A 22,254-nucleotide genomic window follows, 5' to 3' on the forward strand; every position below is an offset into this window, starting at 1 on the left:
TTTCTCCATCAACATCATCTAATGATAAATCTTCTTCTAGCTCATCATTTTCACGAAATCAAATAACAAAAAAGAGAAGAAAGCTGCAAAATCGTTGTTGTTGAAATGTGCTGAAAAATTATCAGATATCTGGATACTTGATTCTGGATGTACTTATACAACGATTGATAAAAATTTACTTATGGATCAAGAAGATAAACAGATTGAATTTGAATTGGCTAATGGTAATACAATTACATCAGAGAAAAATTGGTAATGTTGTTATTGAACCAAAACCAAATTGAAAGATGTGGCCTATGGAGGTTTCAGTTCAAATTTGATATCTGTTCGAAAATTGATTGAAGGCGGTTTTAAGATAAATTTTGAAGAAAATTTGGCCCAAATAACAAAAAATGAAATTTCATTTAATCTATGGATTATTGACAACAAATTAAAAAATATCATCATGAATATCTAGATATTAATTTAAAATTTAAAACTTGTGGTGATTGTATGATGAATAAACTAGATCTAATGACTTCTTTTCGTAGAATCCGGTACATGAAATTTCTCACAGTAATAGTGTTAATCTCCGTTCATTTAAAGTTTAAGGGAACAAGCCATTTTCTACGTTTTTGTTTTCGGGGTTTTTGTTTTCGGGGTAATTTTTTTTCGGGGTTTTTGTTTTCGGGATAATTTTTTTTCGGGATAATTTTTTTTCGGGGTTTTTGTTTTCGGGGTTTTTGTTTTCGGGATAATTTTTTTTCGGTCATTTGGTTTCGGCGTTTCGGTTTTCGGGGTTTTTGTTTTCGGGATTTTAACCTACAACCTTTTTATTGTTTTGTCATGTATTGCATTGATTGAAGGTGTAGGCATAACAATCATTAAAAATGTATTCATCATTCGATCCATGAACCAATCGATTGATGTCAATCCATTCTTTTTTTAAATATTTACTTTGTTTTTTAAATTAATTTATTGCTGATTATTGCTGTTCCTGGAACATTTGTGGATTACAACTATTTAACTCATCGACATCATTGACGTCGTCGTCGTCATCGTACGATTTTTTCTCAATAAAAATCTCAAGTATTTTTTCGTTGTACGATGATAATTTCCTAATTAATTACCATAATTGTTGCTAAATAATTTGATAAAAATGATATAAAATCACGAGGTTTGGATGCTTTTTTGTATCAAGTACGACGCTATAAACATATCTTTCTCATTGAAAATTTTTTTTTCTATCAAACAAAATGAAAAGTAAGTCTTGTCATTTTTTTTCTAAATTGTGTGATTTATTGATGAAAAAAAATTTGTAAATTTTCCAGTTTACATTGCCATCGCCACCATTTTGGTCATCATTGGTACAATGATGATGATGACGATTGCTGATGCTAAAGAAGATTTGGAAGTCGGAATATCGAAAGAAACTATACACAAATATTATAAATTAGTGAAAAAATTTGGCGTAAAAGCCGAACATTTTCTAGCTTGTATGGGTGAAGATTGGTGTAAACATTGTGTAGGGCCAACAATCAATTGTTTGGCAGCGAAAAATGTTAAAGGATGTATTTCAGTGATTGCATGTGAAGGCAAATCAACATCTAAATGTGTTCATCATTTGTAATTCGAATTCCATGAATCGAATGATGTCAATCAATTCTTTTTTTGAATATTTGCTTTGTTTCTTTCGTTCAATCAGATAATAAATTGTTCAATTTTTGTTTTCCAATGATGACGATGATGATGAAAATGTTGAAAAAAGAATGATTGAAAGTGTGGCATTTGAATAATTCTCATTCATGAGGTCTATGGTCATTGTAGTGAATGAATGAATGAAAATTTCATAAACGAAAAGTGACACCACCCCTTCATGTTATCGAAAAACCAAGTATATATAGTAGTAGTAGCGGCAATGATTTTGGATCGATCCAGAAATGTGTTGTTGTTGTTGATGTTATTTAATCAAAACCGTCTTGCGCGCTCCCAGTGTCACTGAACCGAATGATTTTTTGGTTCAAATGATGATGCAGTAGTAGTTAATGTAGGCAATACACACACAAATTCCATACGTTTTTATAAAACAGGAAACGGAATTTGTTCATTCACTCTCTCTCTCTCTCTCTCTCTCTCTCTTTCTATTTTGCAATATGCAGACATTAAAAAAAGTAGAAGGCAAAAAAGTTTCTCTTTTATTTTCTAACTTCAAATCAATCTAAACAACAAGAATTTCAATCACCAATTTGATTATTCATCATCAACATCATCATCAAATCAGAATCAAATGAATCAGAAAGCATCATCATTGGTGTCTAAGGATCTAGAATCCAGAAAAAAACAGCGAATAATAATTGGCCTCAAGTCTGTCTGTCTGTGAATTATCTTTATCATCATCATTCAAATCGTATGGTATGATAGATAAGAGTGAATTCAGTCAGTCAGTTGGAATCATCGATTACAACTGGAAAGTGAAAATAAACTTGAATCAAAAAACATCAACAACAACAACAACAAAAACAGAAAAAAATGTATTTCTATAAAAAATGAAAAAAAAGGTGCTGCATTCCATGATTTCTGATTGTAGTAGGATAATAGTGGCAGTGGTTGTTGTAAAAATTAAAGTTTGACAAAGTCGATTTTTTTGTGAGTTCCATTGAATTGAATTGAATCTGTTTAGCTTAGCCTGTCTCTCTATCTGAACGTGTAGTATGTATGTAGTTTTTAGCCGAATAAATTCATTTTGCCTACGCTTTTTTTTGGCGGCTCTTTTTTTCTGGTTACTGGAACTTTGCCTGAGACTTGTAAACTTGATGTATACATGCGGATGGTGATGATGATGATGATGATGTTAATGATGGAGCAAATAAAATAAATTTTTTTTTGTTGAAATATTTACGCAAGATCCACATTTTGAATTTATTACCACTACTACCTGCTACAACTATCCATGATGGCAAAAAATCATTTTGGAACCTTCACAAACACACACACATACAAAATGCTGCTACGAAAAAAAACCAGAATGAATTTTCTCTCTCTCTCTGGATTCTTTGGATCCAAAGTTGCATTGATTGGTAAATGAATTCCATTTCATTCATATATACCACTTCTATAATACTGATGTTGATGAGGATTCGAGATTTGGAATTCATTGTGTTTTTCTTTTTGTTTATTTCGTTGGTTCGAGCATTTTAGTTGTAGAGCCAACGACCGAAATGGATCGGAAACAGCCAGTACACAACAACCGAACCTTTTTCCTATACCACTACTGTTTTTCAATGTAGAATTCTACTATCCATTTTTTGTTGTTGTTACTCTGGTCTGGTCTAGTCTTATTCGTTTGGTTTCATTTGTTTCATGATTGTAAGAGTGGTGTGGATGGCTCAATGAAAAAAAAAATTGGAATCAAAAAAAAAGGATCCGCCATTCATTTCTTTCTGGGGGACTGCTGCTTCTGTTGTTGTTATTGTTTTCGTTATTAGGATCGGCGAATGTCGGTCGGTTTTTTCACTTTTATTTCTCTCTTTTACACACACATACACACAATCAGTTTCGGTAACAGCCATTCACCACTACTACTTTACTGTGAATGAATGATTTAGATTCCATTTTCATCATTTCATCAGCCAAATTGTGTGTGTGTGTCAATCATCATCAATTCCTGTTTAATTGTTAATAGCTTAAACCTTGTACGGAATAAATGGTTTTTTTCGAAGCCGGAATATAGAAACCTAGAATTCATCATCATCATCATCGACAACAACGAAAATTCTTCCACAAAAAATGGACTAAATGTGGTATTTATTTTGCCATTCTCTATTTTCATCTTTTGTGTGTATGTGCGTGTGTGTGTGTTTGTGTTTTTAGAAACTTGACATTTCATAGTTCATTTTTATTTTGTTTTATCAACATAATCATCATCATATCCACCATATATATTCTTATTTCACTGTTGTGGTCGTCGTTCATTTTTACCACCGCAGCCATTTATCATCGAGCAGCTTATTTTAATAATAATATCACAAAAACAACAACAACAAAAACAAAACAATAGAACGGATCCAGAACCACAATAAAAATAATAAAAAACTGCTGTTCTTTTTTTTTTGACCATAAAATATGTTCAGTGTGTGTATGTGTTTGTGTGTTCCAGAATTTTATTAATTTTTTTTTCGGTGCTGCTTTTTTTCAATTTCTGGTTTAAATGTTATATTTGCTTACGTGTTTTCAATATGTGGTTTTTTTTTGTTGTGTATCTCAATGTGTCCGGTGTGTATAAATCATGAATAGTATGGTTACTATTCACGATATTAAAATGTTGAAACAACAAAAATCGTCATCATCATCATCTTCTGGTCCAGATGATGATGATGAATCTTCGGCATTAATAACGACGATGAAATGTTCATCATCATCATCAACATCATATCAATATCGAATGTGTTCGTTACATCATCATCATGATCACCATAATAATAATAATTATCACTGTCGATATAGTTGTCCTCGACCTTTGATAATTGCTCCATCATCATCATCATCATCAACATCATTCACAACAAATCTTCCAATTCTATCAAATCATTCATTATCATCATCAACAAATGATGGTAATAAATTCAACAATAGTCAAAGTGCCTATCAATCATCATCATTATCATCGAAATTTCGTCCATCACCATCAATAGCAATAGAAACAACAACAACATTATCATCACTTGATTCAAATTTATTTAAAAAATTTAGAACTAGACAATATTCATCATCATCGTCATCATCAATGTTTTCTTATCATCATCAACATGAAAATAGTTCATCAATATTACAACGATTTCTACAAAGATGCCTTTTATTAATATTTATAATGACAATTATCGATCATTTTTTATTCGTTCAACATCATCGTTTTGTTCATTGTGATCGAAATCGTTTTTGTAAGTTTTTTTCTTCATTCGCATTTTTTTGTTTTGTTTTGTTTTGTTTTGGTTTCGACAAAACTCTTTTGGATCCAAACGATGGATGGTGATGATGATGATGATGTTATTGTATTGGGACCCACACACATACACAGAGCATTATCATATATGATTAGAATTGAACCAAATGAAGAATTCATCCATCATTTCTTGATTCTCGTTTATTTCAAAGAAAAAAAAATTCTGCTTCTTTCTTTTTTTCGCAACGGTATTCCTACACCACTAGAATCACAAAAACCATACTACGAAATAATAACAATAATAATAATCATCATCATCATTATTCCATTTTCACTAGAATTTTTCTTCTTCTTTTGGAGAATATCTACACTCTTGAATTTTTTTCAATTTTCGATTCCAATTTTTTCTCCGAACAACCAAACCAATTTTTGATTCGTTTTTTTTCTCATTTTACACTTATACAGAAACACATGCACACACACACACATGTAGTATTCGCAAATTCATTCTCATCAACAACAACAGTACAATTCTGTCGAAACCAGAAACGGTGTTGTTGTTGTTATTAGTGTATATTCTCTATATGCTTCAATGAGATGAGAATTGAAGTGAATTTTTTTTCTTTTTCGTTGCCTTGTCGAATTGGAACAACAAAAGTTCATCACCATCATCAAGCCATCAGTTAGATGATGATGACGATGGAAAGAAAATTGTTGAAAAACAAAATTTTCCGTGAATAACAATGGCAAAAACGAAAGAAACGAAAAATTGTAATTACTGTTCCACACCACTGTACAACCAGAGCAATGTGAATCGATGGTAAATTCTCGGCATTTTTTTCTGATGCTAAAATATCATTGAAAATTGAAGTGTTTTTCCCGCATCACAGAGACATTTCAAATATTTATAGCTAATTTCTATGACCCACACACATATATGTTCTGTTTGTTTGAAGTGGCCATCTCACTTTAATTTTTTTTTTTTTTTTTTTTTGGATGATGATGATGAAAAGTTGTTGTTTTTATGGTTTTTTTTTCGTCGATGATGTTCATCATAATAATTGTTATATATATGTTGTTTATGTGAAGAATATATTCTTCATCATTTGATGAGACTAAAAAGAATTTATTATTACTAGACATTGTAAAATGTCTATTGGAAATAGGCAATTCTTTGTACAATACACACACACACAATGAATTAATCAATAAGAATCGACGGTTGTTGAGAACCAAATTAAACTTGGAAATAAAGAAGAAGAAGAAGAAGAATTGAACATAATGAAAAAAAACCGAATTGCAACTCTACAAAACGTGGTTCCAATTTTTTTTTCATCATCTCATCTCTTCTCTTTGATTAGTGATTCCAGTGATTCAAGTTCTTTTTTTTCTCTCTTCGATTGATTGATTCAATTTTGTTTTTTTTTTGTTTGTCATTATTATTTCTATCCAACTAGACATACCATCATTCTATTCGGCTTGTTTTTCGGTTGACAATAGAATAACTAGTATATTAAAATGCGCAAAAAAATAGCCCAAAATAAGTTTAGATTATAAATTTTTGCAATAGAAAAATAATCAATATTACTGGTTCCTGTGTGTTGATGATGCTTGGCACAAATAATGAATTTATCAGCAATCGGATTTTTATTATTAAAGAAAAGCATTTGTTTTTCTTTTTGTCGAAACAATTGACTTGTATGTACCAAGGAAAAAAGTAATTAAATTTCGAGCATTTTTTTTAGTTCAGAAAAAAAAATTTTTCACAACTAAATTGCCCAAATGATGCTGCTACTACTGGATTATTGTTTTTTTAGCTGTTCTGACAATTTTTTTTCTTTCTTTTCTTCGTCATGAAAATTTATAAACATTCTGACCATCTATTGGAATGGTTTTTTTTCGTTTTGTTTTCAAAAATTTAATCCAACCAAAAAAAAAAAAAGAAAGATATCATCATCAACGAAGCTTGAACATGAACAGCAAATTAAATGAATTTCCAGAACATTTCCTTCGTTTGAATTTGAACTTGGTGCTTAAAAAAAATTCCGGAAATTTTCTCGCATTTTCTGCCAAGTCAACATTCTTTTTGTAAATTGAAAAAAGTGAAAAAAAATTAATTGACTTTTTTCCACTAAATCTACTTTTTTTATGTTGCAAAATGATGCTGAAATGTTCAGATTGAAACCACAAAATATTGATTTTGATGCAAAAATTGCCTTGTATTTAGTTTGGGCGTGAAAAAAAAATTCATCTACGAGAAAAAGAAAAATTAATCGATTCAATCGTTTGTTTCAAAAAAATGAAAATTCGTTCTACTAAAATAAAATACCGATTCAATCAGGTTCTTTCTCGATCATCAAACACTTTCAGATTTTTCGAAATAACAAGACTTGCCACACACACACAAAAAAACTATCTAGCAGCTGTGTTTGTTCAACATATATAAACGAATTTTTCAGCAAAATAACAAAAAAAACATGGTTGATCGAATCTATTGTCGTTGATCGATTCTCGTTGTTGTTGTTGTTGTTGTTGTGAAACCAAAATTGCTATTATTATTACCATTGTTGATGTTCAGAATTATTATTATCGGATGTGTTTTGCGCGTTTGCAATTGTATCATTTTTTTTTTGATTGTGATTTTCATTCATTCTCATCGGCAGAAAAAAAAACTTCTTTTATGGATCAAATTTTAAATTGCTTTTTGCTTTTGCATTTTCTCTTTAACCGGCTGTTTTTTTTCGTCTTTCCCTGTCCATATTCTTATTCTTATTCTTATTCTTCTTTGCACGATTTTTATTAGCTTACCATTCATTCGATAAAGACAATGGGTTTTTAGTTTTTGTTTTGTTTTTCTACACACACACAGAATTCCCATCAGAAATAAGTATGTTGTTATTCATGCATAAATAGAATCAAATCGAGTAAGAATGATAATGTGATTTTTTTTTCTTCTTCTTCTCAACATCACTCAAATGAAAATCTGTTTATTTATTTATTTATCATTATTATTTCAGCGTCAATAAATAGTGTTGAACAATTTTTTTTCTGATCAACTAGGTAGATTCTCGCTCACCAGGTTAAGCTCTTTCATCAATCTTTTTTTTGCAGCAACAATAATAATAAAAATTTTTAGTCTAGATCGCCGGTGTAATACGATTTTTTTTCACCTTGATTATAACAGTTTCACTGTCACTTTTTTTTATTGGACTCAATTTATATAATAATCATATGTATCGAAAAAAAATGTAGACAATTTTTGTTCAGGTTGACATTTTTGATATGCCGTTATAATAATAACAATAACAATAATGATTACTGATTGATTATTGTCAATTTTTTTTCATTCAATTGTGCCTCATAAAACTAGAAAAAAAATCAATCATTCTTCATTGATTGATTGGTTGATATTGTCTGATTTTGTTTTCACTACTAATGATATTCATTGTTTTTTTTTTCTTTTTTTTTCATTTTCTTTCCATACGACAACCACATACATCATCATCAACATATATAGATCACATATCAGCATTATGTCTACGTGAACGTGTACATCCATTATCGAAAAAAATTGATGGTGCCGTCATCACTAGTAAAGCGGAAAATAATCTTGATTGTACAATTACATTTCAAACGGATACAATATTACAAAAATTTATGTTACGTTTTGAAAAATTGGCCTTGGATTGTAATGATCATCTCTATATTTATGATGGTGCACATACTATCGGCAATCATAAGGTATGTGTACATTTTTTTTCTGTCATTTTTTTTTAGTTTTTCTTTTATCGCTTCAAAGTTTAACAAAGTTCAGTCATGAATAAAATCATTATTTGATTGAATATTTTGAGACCGGAACCAAAAAGTTCATTTCAGGTTTCTCATATCGTCATATCTGAATTGTTTAGGAATGTGAAAGAAATGAATAGAAAAAGTATTCTTGTTCATGAATGTTGGTTGCTTGAACAGAGAAGAAAAAAAAACTAAAACACAGTTGTGCACACTGAAAATAATAAAGATCTAGTATTCTAACTGTCCAAGTGTTAAATATCGGTGTGTGTGTGGGGGGTTCCGGCTCAAACACTAAACTTTTTTTTTCTTCTTCTTGACGACGACGAAGACGACCGATAATAACCGATTTTATCGTTTCTTGTTGAATGAAAAAAAAACCATTGCACCACTTGTGTTTCTGTATGTGCGAAAGAATAATCAATATTAAAAATTTATTATCGACCAAAATGAATCAATGAATTACCAGTGGCAATGGAACTTTTTTTTTCTTAAAAAAAACCAAATTCGGGTAAGCCACAAACCATGAAACACTATGCCTATAGGCATCTACATCATTGCAGTAGTGATGGCAATGGAAAATTATCGAATTTTTTTTTTCCTTCACGATTCCAAACATGAGATGAGAAAATTGAGTTTGAATTTCAAAATTTTCTTTTCAAGTTTAAAGAAAAAACAACAGGAAAAGAAAATTGTCCAAAAAAAAAATGAAATGAAATGAAAAATACACACTAATCCATTAATTCGATTACGGTAAATGGTTCTGAAAAAAAATTTGTCTATATTTCTCTGGCTCAAATTAATGATCCAATAGCCGAAAACAATTTGATAACCAACAAATAGAAGAGAATAGTATTATGATGAACAATCGAAAAATTCATTTCGTGTACAGTGCAATTGCAAACAATAAATGAATTCATCTTTTCTACGGTGCACTATAATCATAATAGGATCAGCTTAATCCTGGTCTTAATCTGTTCATATATGATATAGAATCGATAATGAAATTTTTTTTTGTTTTGTTTAGTTTGTTACTAACGTATTTGAAATGGATTCCAAACATCGATAGACAGGGATTAGGCAATATTGGATTGTGTTGTACAAAAAAAAAAATGTTTTCCATTTACAATCAATCTGATCATTACGATGGCAGTATAGGCAGAAAAAAATGAAACAATGAAAATCTCGACCAAATACAATTCAATTCACTGACTGACTGACTAATTATTTGATTATTGTTTTTTTTTAAATTTTCACTTTCTTTAAAATCTCATTTCATCATTTTTTTTACACAGGCTGATTTATCCTGTCGTAGTACAAGAGCCGAAGTGGGCACAATCTATATACAGAGCAATTTTCTAACACTTCGATATACAACGGATGCCTACTCCAAAGCTGATAATGGTTTCCGTTTAATCATCACTGCCTATAAAGATTCAAGTAAGTGTGCTGTTTGTTGATATGAAAAAAAATTAAATGAAACAATTCTCGATACACAAAAAAAACATGACACACATGGATGATAAATGTATCTGCAAGACAAATCAAAAAAAAAATCTACAAATTGAATCCATGTGTGTTTTTGTCCTTAAAAAATTGTTTGCTTATTCATTGAGTGTGTGTCGTTGTAGCCGATAATTCAATATTTGATCTAAATATTTTTTATGCTTTTCATTTTTTTTTAATTTCGCAAATTCAATATGATTCTTGTATTTTTTTCTTCTTTATGTTGATTCTCTCGTTTATATCAATTTCGAAATTCTGCAAATGCAAAACAATCTGACAACTTGATTTTTTTTTTCTTTATCATTGAATGCAGTGACATATTTTCATTTTCAGTTTATCGTTTAGTTAAGGCTACTCTGAAAAAAAACAGAAAAGTAAAAAAGATATTCAATTAGATTTCAATTTCTATTCTATTATCAGTTATTTTCTCTCTGTGTGTGTGTGTGTGTGCACACAAACAACCAACCGAACAAACATTCAGATAACTCCTCGAATAAAATGTCCGAAACTTTTTTTCGATCTCTCTTCTTTTTTTTTTTTTTTTTTTGTTTTGGTTCGTTCATCATCAAATCTGCAAAAAGCCAAATCAACTTTTTCCACATTCTACTTTTTTTTACTGTAGAATTGCGATAACAAAAAAAAATGTGCATACCAAGTTCTAACCAACCAAACAAACAAACAAACAGGAAAAAAATGGCCAAACTAATAAATCGTCGACAGTCATTTTGACTATCACACTGACAGTTTGGTTTGGTTTGCTTGTTGAGATGTATGATGTGTCTATGGGTAGTGGTGGTGGTGGTGGTGATGGCGATTGTAGTTGTTGCCTATGGGTTTCAATATAATCAAGGGCCACACAACCACAACAATCATATTTGGCTGGCGATTATCGAGAATTTTTTTTTCTTTCTTAGGATCACTTCAACTTTAGTTCATGCAAACAGAAATTTTTTTTTCTTCATTTCACATCCTTTGAGGCTATCTTTTTCTTTTATTTAGTTTTGCATCAAGTTTCCACTTGTGAGTAGAGAACGAGATAAAATTGGCAAAGAATGAAAAAGTTGATACAATTGGCCAGTTTTTTTCTCTTGTAACTTGGATTATCGAAATGATTGAGGATAACGACGTTATTATTAATTTTGTTTTTTTTTTTTTTGGTTTTTTCAACTTGAAAGTTTTTTCTTTGCATTCGTGACGATATTATGAAAAGACTAGAGAGGGATAGACAGCAAAAACTTATTAAAATATAATTTATTATCATTTTTTTCGAGAAAAAAAAGAGAAAACATGGCCATGGACGATTGCAATCAAAATTCCTTTTGTTTTTTTTTGTCATCGTCGTCGTATGAATGTTGGATGTGCGAGAAAATTCCCCATTGGTTTACTCCTTTCGTTTTTTTTTTTTTTTGGTTCTGAAAAAAAACCCGAACAAAGACAACAAATTTTTTTCATTCCAGAACTTTTCCGATGAAAAAAAAATCTGGATGCCATAAAATTTTCTTGGTTAGATATAAATCATTATCTTTCTTTCATTATCTTCAAATATAGTGGCCTTTTTTGGGTCAGCCCACATTCTTGCAAAATTTCTGTATAATAATCTTCATTCAAATGTATTCGTCGAGTGTTTTATCAAATTTTTTTTTCATCATTCATTCTTTCTTCATAATAAAATAAATGTGTTTTATTCATTCATTCATTTACATTGGATTTTAATGCATTTTCAGTTAGTTTTCTCTCGAATCAAATTCAATAATATTGGAGAAAAATAATTTGAAAATGAATATAACGATAATAATAGAGTGTCTACTGGTAAAACTATGGTTTTCGTTTCTTCTTCTTCTTCTTCTTCTTCGTATTCCAATGGGAACATTCCAAAAGTGAATATCAGGCGAACCAATAAAAATAGCGATATTCAATGAAATGAAATGAAAAAAAAAAATTTTTTTTTTTTGCTATTGCAAAACGACTTTTGTTTCCTTTTTTTTCGTTCATGGTGGGCGTCTCAAGATCAGGCCACATAGTGTTTGAATTAGTGATAGTCGAGAGATCCATATGGATCTATTGAAATTATCATTGTATGATGATGATGATCATGATCATCATTGCTGTCATATAATCAAAAGGCAAATTTATTAATAATTTGCATTTTTCAATTTTGGTGGCTTGAGATTTGGCTGAATTACACACACACACACATACACAAAACGTGGTAGAGAAAAAAAGCAATCTCAGTATTCATTTTATTATTTCCATCGAAAAAATTCTCGATTCAATGGCGCCATATTTTTTTCTCTTGCTCAACTGAATCAATTCGACCATAAAACATCGTAAATTCTTTCAAGCTGAAAATCGTAATTTTTCTCACAAAATTCATGATGATGATGATCATCATTGATTTATCATTATTGTTCACTACAAAACATAAATTATGAAAACTTTTCCACTGTCTGATACTGTTGTTTTTGGATCAGTTGTGCAATTGTGTGCAATTGTAATTCGTGTAATTTTAATCATTCAAAGTCCAAATGATGAAACGGGCAAAGTTCTTTTTTTCTGTCCATTTTGTTTTTTATATGGCTAAAAATTTTTCCACTCACTCTCTCTTTCTTCGCCCATTATTATTGTTTGGGCGGTATATTTTTTTTTTGGTGGTGGTGGTTTTTCACATTTCATTATACAATTTATATTTGGATTAATAATTAAATTTTATTCCTGCTAAATAGTGCATGATCATCATCATCTCTTTTGCTGTGTGTGTGTGTGTGTGTTGGCTACTGTTGGTTCTGGTTCTAGTGTATCATCACCAGAACCAGGATGGTCTTTTTCTGGCAATGATTATTATTAGATCAAACAAATAAAAATAAAATTGAAAAAGAAAAAAAAACACTTGACATAAATGACAGATTGAATTTATGAAACCATTATCATCATATTGTTGCTGCTGTTGAATGTGGTAATGAAATGAATTCTTTTTTTTCTTTATTCTTCTTTTTCCAAACGAGAAAAATGATAATAAAATATAAATGCAATTAAAGATATGGAAAAAAGGGTTAATTTTAATTTTTTTTGAAAAATGGCGATAATCCTTCCCTTATTACCTTCCGGTTTTTTTTCAAAATAGAATTTCATTTCCATTTTCATTTTTTTTATGTAATCACTTGCTTTTTTTCTGGCCTAGGTTATGGAGCAAAAAAAAAACACCAATGACCATGTTCACAACATTATAGCTTGACTCCGGATGACATGTTCTCATTCATATTCATTATCATTCATTTATTCATTGATAAATGAGCTGAATGGGAAAAAAATTGTAGATAATCTTTGTTATTTTTCAACATTGTTCCATACGACAGAGCCACGGCACTGATAAAAATAAAAATTCGGTTCAGTTCAGTTCGATTCCATTCATTCTGGAACGAGGTCATAACCTCTCAACTAGACTATATTTGTTATATCAACATGAATAATGGTCATCATCATCATCAATTTATTATTTAACAAAACAGTGAACAAAAATATTGAAAATATGATCCAATTGATCATCATCAACAACAACATTACAAGCAACGCGCGTTAAAATCAAAAACCATTACAGTAAGGGTCTATTATATGAAGTTTCATTCCAGATGATGATGATGATGATTAGTATTCTGTACAACCACCACCAGAAAAAAAACACAAGCCAAAAATTTTTTCCTTTCGGAAACAACCATCACGCCATTAGTAAAAGTCAATCTCTCTCTCTCTCTCTACCCCTCTTTTTTGTTGCTCATTCATTCGCTTATCGCAATAAGCTATGGACCATCCCCAACAATTCCAGACCAGAAAATTATCAACGTGGAATGTTTTTAATATTTTTGCACGCAAATGTAACATATCTATGCAGTAGTAGTAGTAGTAGTATTACACACACACACAGAAAGACATTGATACAGTGAAAAGAAAGAAAAAAAAAGAGAATCCGGTGGCAAGAATTTTTTTTTTTTTTTTTTTTTGAAAAAAGAATCGAACCGAAACGAAGAAAATATGATATAAACCTTGTGTGTGAGCGTACGACGAAAAAAAAGCAATCCGACATTGAAACAAGAAAGAGATGATATTTTTTTTTTCTCAAAGAATAACGTTCGTTATGGATGAATTCCGGTATATATCACACACACACACATACAAAACACAAAACACACTATTACTGTCATCATTATATCGTTCGTTACTTTGATTAACGTTGACTTTTTTTCTCTTTCTTTCTTTTCATTTTATTTTATAAGCTCGAATTAGTCATACACCCACACACACATACAGCAATATATAGTAATTTGTAATTGCCAAAAAAAACCTTTTTGTATAAATTAAGTTTTGTTTTTGTTTGATTGTTTGTTGCTGAAAATCTAGAGGGGTAAGAAAATGTCTTAAATGTGTGAATTTTTTCTTTTTCTTCTACCTAGTTATTTATAATTGGTTGTTGTTATTGAAAATTATCCAAATCATCAAATTTACATTAATCAATCACAATTTACACCACCACCGCCACCAGTACCACAACAATAACCAAGAAATTTTCGTCTTCAATTTTCAACCGAGAAAAAAAATTTCACAAAAATTCTAAATCAAGGCGTTTCCGTCTTTTTTCACTGATTTTCTGAAAATAATTCATTGATCGTGGTTTAATGTGTGTATTTTGTAGTTGTTGTTGTCATTTTTCTATAAAATCAACAACAACACTTTGTGTGATCAATGAGATCAAGCAAGCAAGCAAAAAGAAAAAGAGAAAAACTTTCTTCACAATTTTTTTTCTCGGTTAAATTAATTTCCAATATGTCAAAAAAAATGTGTCGAAAAAAACGTCAACGACAACAACAACAACAACATGGAATGACATTGAATGAAACACTGGAATTTTTCAATTTCTATCCAATTGAAACTAATCATTTTTTCTTGTGTCTTTTTTTATATCTAGAAAACTATTGCCGTGAACATCGATGCGCCAATCAATATTGTGTATCACGCGATCTGGTCTGTGATGGAGTGAATCATTGTGGTGACAATAGTGATGAACATTATTATGTCCATTGTCAAGGTAACCAAATACAACAACACATGAACAACACGACAAACATGACGATATTCTCTGTTATTTTTGCCGATTTTAATAACATTTTTTTTCTGTTCGCCGAATCAAAAAAAAATGAAATCGATCAATGAATGAGAATTTCCATTTTCATTGAAAATTTATTCAAAAATTCTCAATTTTTTCCTACACTCATTACCCGGTTTGACGTCCTGAGATTTTTTTTTCTTTTCTTTTTTATTCGGTTGTCTAGGAGAAATAACAATGAAAAAAAAACGAATTATATTCACTATGAACAATCGATTTTCTTGAAAATGGAATCAAGAATTTTTTTCCCAAGAAAAAGTGAATTCTAACTGAAATTCTTTCATTTTGTTTCTATATCTTTGTTGTATATCTAATTAAATTGTGCACCTAGATACAGAGAGAAACAAATGACATTTTCTCATCGAGCTATAACTGACTGACATTCAATTTGTTGTTGTTGTTGTCGTTGTTCATTCATGATGAACATGTAAAATAAATGTCTTTTCAATGTGAAGAGAAAAAAAATGTAAATTCATCCCTCACAAAAAATAGGCGGTACACCAAAAAAAGAGCCTTCATGATCATGATGAAAATCATCAATCTTTTTTAATTAAGATCTGAAGATCTATTTAAAAACCCTGATTATTTTTTTTATTCGCTAGTCTCTTGCACACTTTTTATTAATTAGCTTGAAAATGGTTAAAAGAATGAATAATGATTATTTTTTTCCAGTGAGCTGAGATTTAAAGATTTATCATTTCGGCTAAAAGAAATTAGAACTTTTTTCTTGTACCTGGTAATGTCTACCTTGCCTTTATGTATTAGAGCCATGATCTTGGATCAATCAATTAATTAATCGATTCTTGAAATAAATTTGATTGAATTGTGAAATAGAGAGATGAAAGTTTCCAGGAAAAAAAACACCGACACAATCAGCAGCCAGATGTTTGCGTGATTAAACCCATACTTTATATTTGCAGTAATATTCCAGGTATATAACATTTCTTGAATCGATCTGATGATGAAAAATAATTTTATGGTCGAAAGAAAAAAAAACAATCCACCAATTTTTTTTTCTTTCCCAAAACGAACAAAACATTATTGATTAATAATTTAAGGCGTAGTACAGGTTTATTTTTTTTTCCTTTTTGATTCAAATTTTTTGTTTATTGCAATATAGCCCTTTCCATCTCCCAACAAAATACATATTTTGCCGGTATCTCTATCTCTATATCTCTCTTCATGGTCTTGTTACATAAAACGTTACACGATAAAGTCCAACAACAACAACAAACAACAAACAACGAAGAAAACCAACGCGGAATAATGATATAATGATAGAGCGTACGAGAGAGAGAGAGATAGAGATAGAAAAAGAGAATAATACAGTAAATCTTTTTTTCCAAACTCTCAGTATATAATATACTTGTTTAATCAGATCAATTTTTTCTTTTCGTTTTCGTTATTGTTAACTTTCCATACACTATTCTCTTTGTTTTTTTTTTGATTCTAGAACCTAGAATTTACAGAATATATTCTCAGAACCACTACCACCATCAAGATGATCATCATAGATGATTTATTATTATTATTATTGTGACAATAATCATAATAATGATTTTTCCAGATGATAATAACCATATATAATATGTTCCTATTGTTTCTATTCGGAATATTCTTTGTCATTTTTTTTGGCGAACATTATGATTATGATAATCATCATCATATTTCTTTTCGTTCCGAATAATAATAATAATAATAAAAATATACAGATAATCGGATTAAAATTGTGAGAGAAAAAAAAGATGAAAAGTTTTTTCATAGAATAAAGTATTGTCGCATATGCAGAATGTAATGAAATCAAAATGATGATAAAGTATTTTGTGTCCTTTTTTTTATTACTTGATCGATCGATATTTATGAATGTTTAGTTAACAATTTCTAATTTTTTTTCACTTTTTTCTTCTTCTCTTTTGTGTGTAGAAAATGAAGTAACAGATACAATAATTGGTCTTGATCCAATGATGTTCATCGCAATCGTATCATCAATATTTGTATCATGTTTAGCTTGTGTAATATCTGTGGCATTCTGTCTTTGTCGCCGTGAACGTCTTCTGATTCAACAACGACAACAACAACAACAAATGGCCTTACAACAACAACAATATCAATTACATGATACTGGACATCATATGGGTACAACACCATTGATGACAGCAGTGCATCATCATCCAAATAATAATTTCAATCCTATTTATCAAACAAAATTAGATGGTGTTTGTAAGTAATTTTTCGTTGTTTGTTTGCTGTATTTTTTGTCTATTTTTTTTTATTTGTTTCCGGTTTTCATTTCAAATTATTATCGAAAATTATTTCTTGCCATTGATCAGGCAATTTATTGATATTTCCAATATTTGCCATTGCCATAAAAGATGACACAAAACAAATCTATGATGACGACAACAGAAAGTTTTGTTGTTGTCGTTTTCGGCTGTTGTCTTTTGTCATCACCATTGGAAATCAATTTTTTTTTTTTTTGCTGTTGTTATCATTATTATCCACACAGAAAAAAAACTATTCAACTGTCTATCTGATAGTCGATTCCATGAATTTGTCCAAAGAATCTGTTGCCGAATTAGAAAAATCATTGAAATTGAACCCATTTAAATGTGATGTGATGATGTGAACCAATAGCAAAACACAGATCATCGAGCAGAAAAAAATTAATAATTGCAAATGCAACAAACAAAAACAAGAAAGATAGAAAAAAACCGAGTGAATTGTTTTTTTTTGTTGTTGTTTTATTCAATTTTCCATTCTATTCAACTATCGATGATCCACATCATCATCATCATCATCATTATATCCTTAAGGAGAAAGAATGAAATGTTCATTTTGGATCCAATGAAAAAAAAAGGACGAGACCAACTAACCAAAACTTTTTTCTCAACTGATGTCAACATCATTCGTCGAACGACGTGATTTGCTAAATTTTTTTTTCTGTTTTGTGTTTTGTTTTTATCAACAACAAATTTTCTCTCTCTCTCTCCAATTTAAAGTTTCAAATTCAACATTTCAATTGAACAATACAAACACACACACTCAGCTTCAGAATCTAGAAAAAGAAAAAAGCCGAACGGCCTAGATAAATTGACAAATTGATTCGATTCAATTGACAATGGATTTTATTGATAGAATTTTCAATTTTTTTTTTTCGTCTTCAACTAGAATTTCGATACCGAACCCTGACGAAGAAATCCGTAATCAGGTTCCGGAAAAAATTGACGTACAGTTTCTCTCATGAAGATGTTTGTTCTCCAGTTTAGTTTTTTTTTCTTTTTTTGTTAAATAAAATAGAAAAATCTTGAGAATTGTATTGGGAACTAAATCAACGAAAAAAAAGTGAAAAGAAATGAAAAGATTTTTTGTTCTCTAGATTCTATAGTTGTTTTCATTTGAAACTTGAAACTCATCATCAACAACAAAAATTTTTTTTTGTTGTCCGTACAAATATTCTCATTGAAAATGATGACGATGGTTGTTCTATAGCTAAAATCGTCACATCAAATTGACAGACAGACAAACAAACAAACAAAAAAAAACGCAGATAAATAAAGTTTTCTTGGACATCACTGTGAATTGTATGAAAAAAAAACATAGGAGCCCTTTATCCATACCATATGGACATTGATTTTTGGTTGATTGAATCCACTACTTTTCACACACACATCAATGAATGGTTGAGTTGATATGAATGCAATTTGTGTTACCAAAAAAATGATGAAAAGAAGCTTGTTCCAAGAGTTCAAAAAAAATATATTTTTCATATCTTTGAAATTCTAAAATATACGCGTCATGCCCATTTTTTTTCTCTCAACCTCCTTCAGTAAAAAAAAGTTTGTTTTTTTTCTCACAAAATTCAAAAGTCGATTTTAGTTTCTCAACTTTAAACCGAAACTTTTCTCATCATCATCTATTTTGGTCGAAAAAAAATTGCTGAAAATTTTTCTCAAAAAAAAAAAAAAAAATTTCTCAGCATGATGTTGATATACCATAATAATGTAAACATAGAGTTGAAAGCCCATTTTATATTGTCGATAATCCATGGACATCATCGTTGCAATAAAAAAAAAATTCTATCACATGGAACGAAAGAAAGAGAAAAACTTTGTTTACTTATGTATAAAAATTCGATTTAAGAATCGGATAAAATTCTGGCCTTTTTTTTGAATGGACTGATACAGATATTGTTGTTGACAAGAAACCAAGCAATTCTCTTGTGACCATCTATTCATACTATGTATTGTATATGATATATAAAAACTTGAAAAAAAAAAATTTTTTTCCCGTTAACCGTTGTTTGACTTTTGCTTGGCCCTAACGTTAAAATTCAAAAATTCAATGCAATATTTACTTTATTTTTTTTATATCATCGTCATCATCATCATCATCATCATTTATTTAATGAAAAATAATAATAATTTTCTAGTTTTTTATACACAAACACAGTCAGAAAGAAAATGCCTTCAAGTCTGTTTGTGTTTATTTGGTCGGTTTTTTTATTTGTATTATCTTCATGTTTCAATTTGATTCAAAATTTTTTTTTCTTTTCTGAACATGAGAATGCCAATGATGCCAAAAACTTTGACACACACACACACACAAACAGACAAAACAGCCAAAGAAACCAAGTCAGAGAAAAAATTCCCGAGTGAATTTACATTTTCATTTGAATTGAATTTCATTTTATTTTTGTTTTCTTTTTCGTTCACTTTTTTTTTGTTTTGGATTCAATGAATTATTGAATAAAATTTTTTTTTCTTTTTAAAATCTTTTTTACACAGGCACAATGATTACATCATTAGATTTTGGAACAACAACAACACAAACAGCATTGGCTGCATTTGGTGCATCAAATACAACAACCGTTGGTGGTGGTGGTGGTGGTCTAATCACCCGAAATGGTGGTGGTGGTGGTGGCGGCGGTGGTGGTCTAGTCAATTCATATACGCACACAGCATTACCAAATAATGTGAATCAAAATCATTTTTCAACATTACCACATCATCATCATAATCATAATCATCATCAACAGCAAGTTATGTTACCTGGACAACAACAACAGCAACAAGGTTCACCTACACAACATGTACGATTTGGAACATTACCAAATCGTAGTGGATCAATTAGCCAAAATAATAATTCAAAATTATCACCACAATCAACAACATATCAAATGAGTAATGGAAATTCCGTTGGATTAGCCACTGTTGTAACTACAGCCACTGGTAATGGTGGTAATGGACATGTAACAACAGTACCGATATCATCGTCTATCGGTCTACAACAACAACAAGTACACTTTTCAACGGCCAATTCATCATGATGATCAATAAAAAGGTTGATTAAATTAAATTTCAATTGATTTGATCAATAATTTGATTTTTTTTGTTTCATTTTATTCTCATCACAATCAGATTGTCCAGAATTGTCTATCCATTTGTTGGCAGACAAACAGTAAACAGTAATCGTAAATCATCAAAATTGCCACTATAATCACAGACAGACACAATTATCGATCAGATAATTGATCTTGTGAAATTTAAAACGTTTCATCATTCAAAAAATTCAATTATTTAACCAACGATATGATCTAATTGTTTGTTAGAGTTTTTTTAACGACAAAAAAAATCGATAAAATCAATTTTTTTTAGTTTATTTTGCCAGAAGTTTTTTTTTGTTTTTTTTTCGCTCTACTGGAAGTGAAATTCCATTATCATCCACATCATCATTGAATTGAATTAAAATGAATCATCCTTATCCATCGATTAAATGTGTAATTAATAACCGATTTCAATTTGTAATTTGTTCATTTTTATATTTGTTATTATTAAGCGATACACTTTTTTTCTAAAAACAAAAACATTTCAGTTTTCTCGTTTTTTTTTCTTGCCAATCACATTCAGATCAATGTATTTACATTTATTGATTTTGATTTTTTTCTCTTCATTTTTTTTTTTGATATAATTTTGTAATTTGTCCTTAATTTACGAGCGCGTGTCATATTGGCAATGACCAGTGGCCAAGTTATTTTGAAGAAAAACAAAACAAAAATAAACTTATTTACCAGAAACACAAATTTTATCATTTCTTTCAAATCAAATTCCTGTCAAATCATCGATTCTACAGGAAAAAAAATCATAAGCAAATTTACCACTTCGTCGTTAGGTCCAATTCATCGTTGAAAATAACAACTTCATGGTCAATTCACCAGATGAGGAGCCTTTTGGTTTATTATTAGTTTATTTTCCAAAATGTGTTTGTTTGTCTGTATCTGTGTTTTAGTGTAATGCATGATAATAATAATTTTTTTCCAAGGCATCAAGTTTCGTTGTTTTTTTCTTTCTTTCTTTTTTCCTTTTTTTCGGTCCAATGTTCATTTTCTTGTCGTTGTCGTTCGTTTTTTTTTCGTTGTTTTTATTATTTCAACCACACTTTGTGTATGTGTTTGTGTTCGATTCATATAAATTATCATATATCTAATGCAGCAAGCAAAACAGCGAAAAAAAACAACAACAACAACAACAACAAATAAAACCGCATCATAACACCATAATAGGAACAAACAAACAAACAAATAAATATGGTCCAGAATTCGGTGAAAAAAAAAAAAAATCTTTATGAGAATAACAAAAACACGAACGACATATATCGTTCATTCATTCAAGTTATTTTTGGGTTGTTGTTATTGGATCGCATCATATTGACGGTGTGTGTGTGTGTGTGTGTGTGTATGTTATACATTTGGAATGGTAATTGGAATTAATGTGTTGTAAGCATTCAGGAGAAAGAAAAAACAACAACAACAAACAACAAACAAACAAATGCACATTATGTAGTGATGCCAATGATGATGTTGATGATTTCCGCTTCCCTTGCTAGTTTT

The 22,254-nt window shown here is 29.9% G+C and overlaps 2 protein-coding genes across 2 annotated transcripts; both read left to right on the forward strand.

Annotated features, from left to right (window-relative positions):
* Positions 1 to 1,145: 1,145 nt before the first annotated feature.
* On the forward strand, positions 1,146 to 1,720 carry LOC124498245 (uncharacterized). Its single transcript, XM_047061969.2, has 2 exons — positions 1,146 to 1,242; positions 1,311 to 1,720. The coding sequence occupies exons 1-2, from the start codon at positions 1,236 to 1,238 to the stop codon at positions 1,607 to 1,609; spliced, it is 306 nt and encodes a 101-aa protein (XP_046917925.1). The 5' UTR covers positions 1,146 to 1,235; the 3' UTR covers positions 1,610 to 1,720.
* A 1,649-nt stretch (positions 1,721 to 3,369) lies between these two features.
* LOC124498242 (uncharacterized) lies at positions 3,370 to 21,447 on the forward strand. The gene is made up of 7 exons (XM_047061967.2): positions 3,370 to 4,916; positions 8,436 to 8,659; positions 10,003 to 10,147; positions 15,171 to 15,290; positions 17,292 to 17,588; positions 20,153 to 20,708; positions 20,786 to 21,447. Exons 1-6 carry the CDS (start codon positions 4,265 to 4,267, stop codon positions 20,692 to 20,694), a joined length of 1,980 nt encoding a protein of 659 aa, XP_046917923.2. The 5' UTR covers positions 3,370 to 4,264; the 3' UTR covers positions 20,695 to 20,708; positions 20,786 to 21,447.
* The last annotated feature ends 807 nt before the right edge of the window (positions 21,448 to 22,254 follow it).

This window comes from Dermatophagoides farinae, chromosome 3, assembly GCF_024713945.1.
Source record: "Dermatophagoides farinae isolate YC_2012a chromosome 3, ASM2471394v1, whole genome shotgun sequence".
Classification (NCBI taxonomy): domain Eukaryota; kingdom Metazoa; phylum Arthropoda; class Arachnida; order Sarcoptiformes; family Pyroglyphidae; genus Dermatophagoides; species Dermatophagoides farinae.

Excerpts from the sequence above, each read along its gene's own strand:
- LOC124498242 (XM_047061967.2), top strand. The coding sequence starts at position 4,265 with ATGAATAGTATGGTTACTATTCACGATATTAAAATGTTGAAACAACAA. Across the intron at positions 8,660-10,002 it reads ATACTATCGGCAATCATAAG|GCTGATTTATCCTGTCGTAG; the intron begins GTATGTGTACAT and ends TTTTTTACACAG. Across the intron at positions 10,148-15,170 it reads CACTGCCTATAAAGATTCAA|AAAACTATTGCCGTGAACAT; the intron begins GTAAGTGTGCTG and ends TTTTATATCTAG.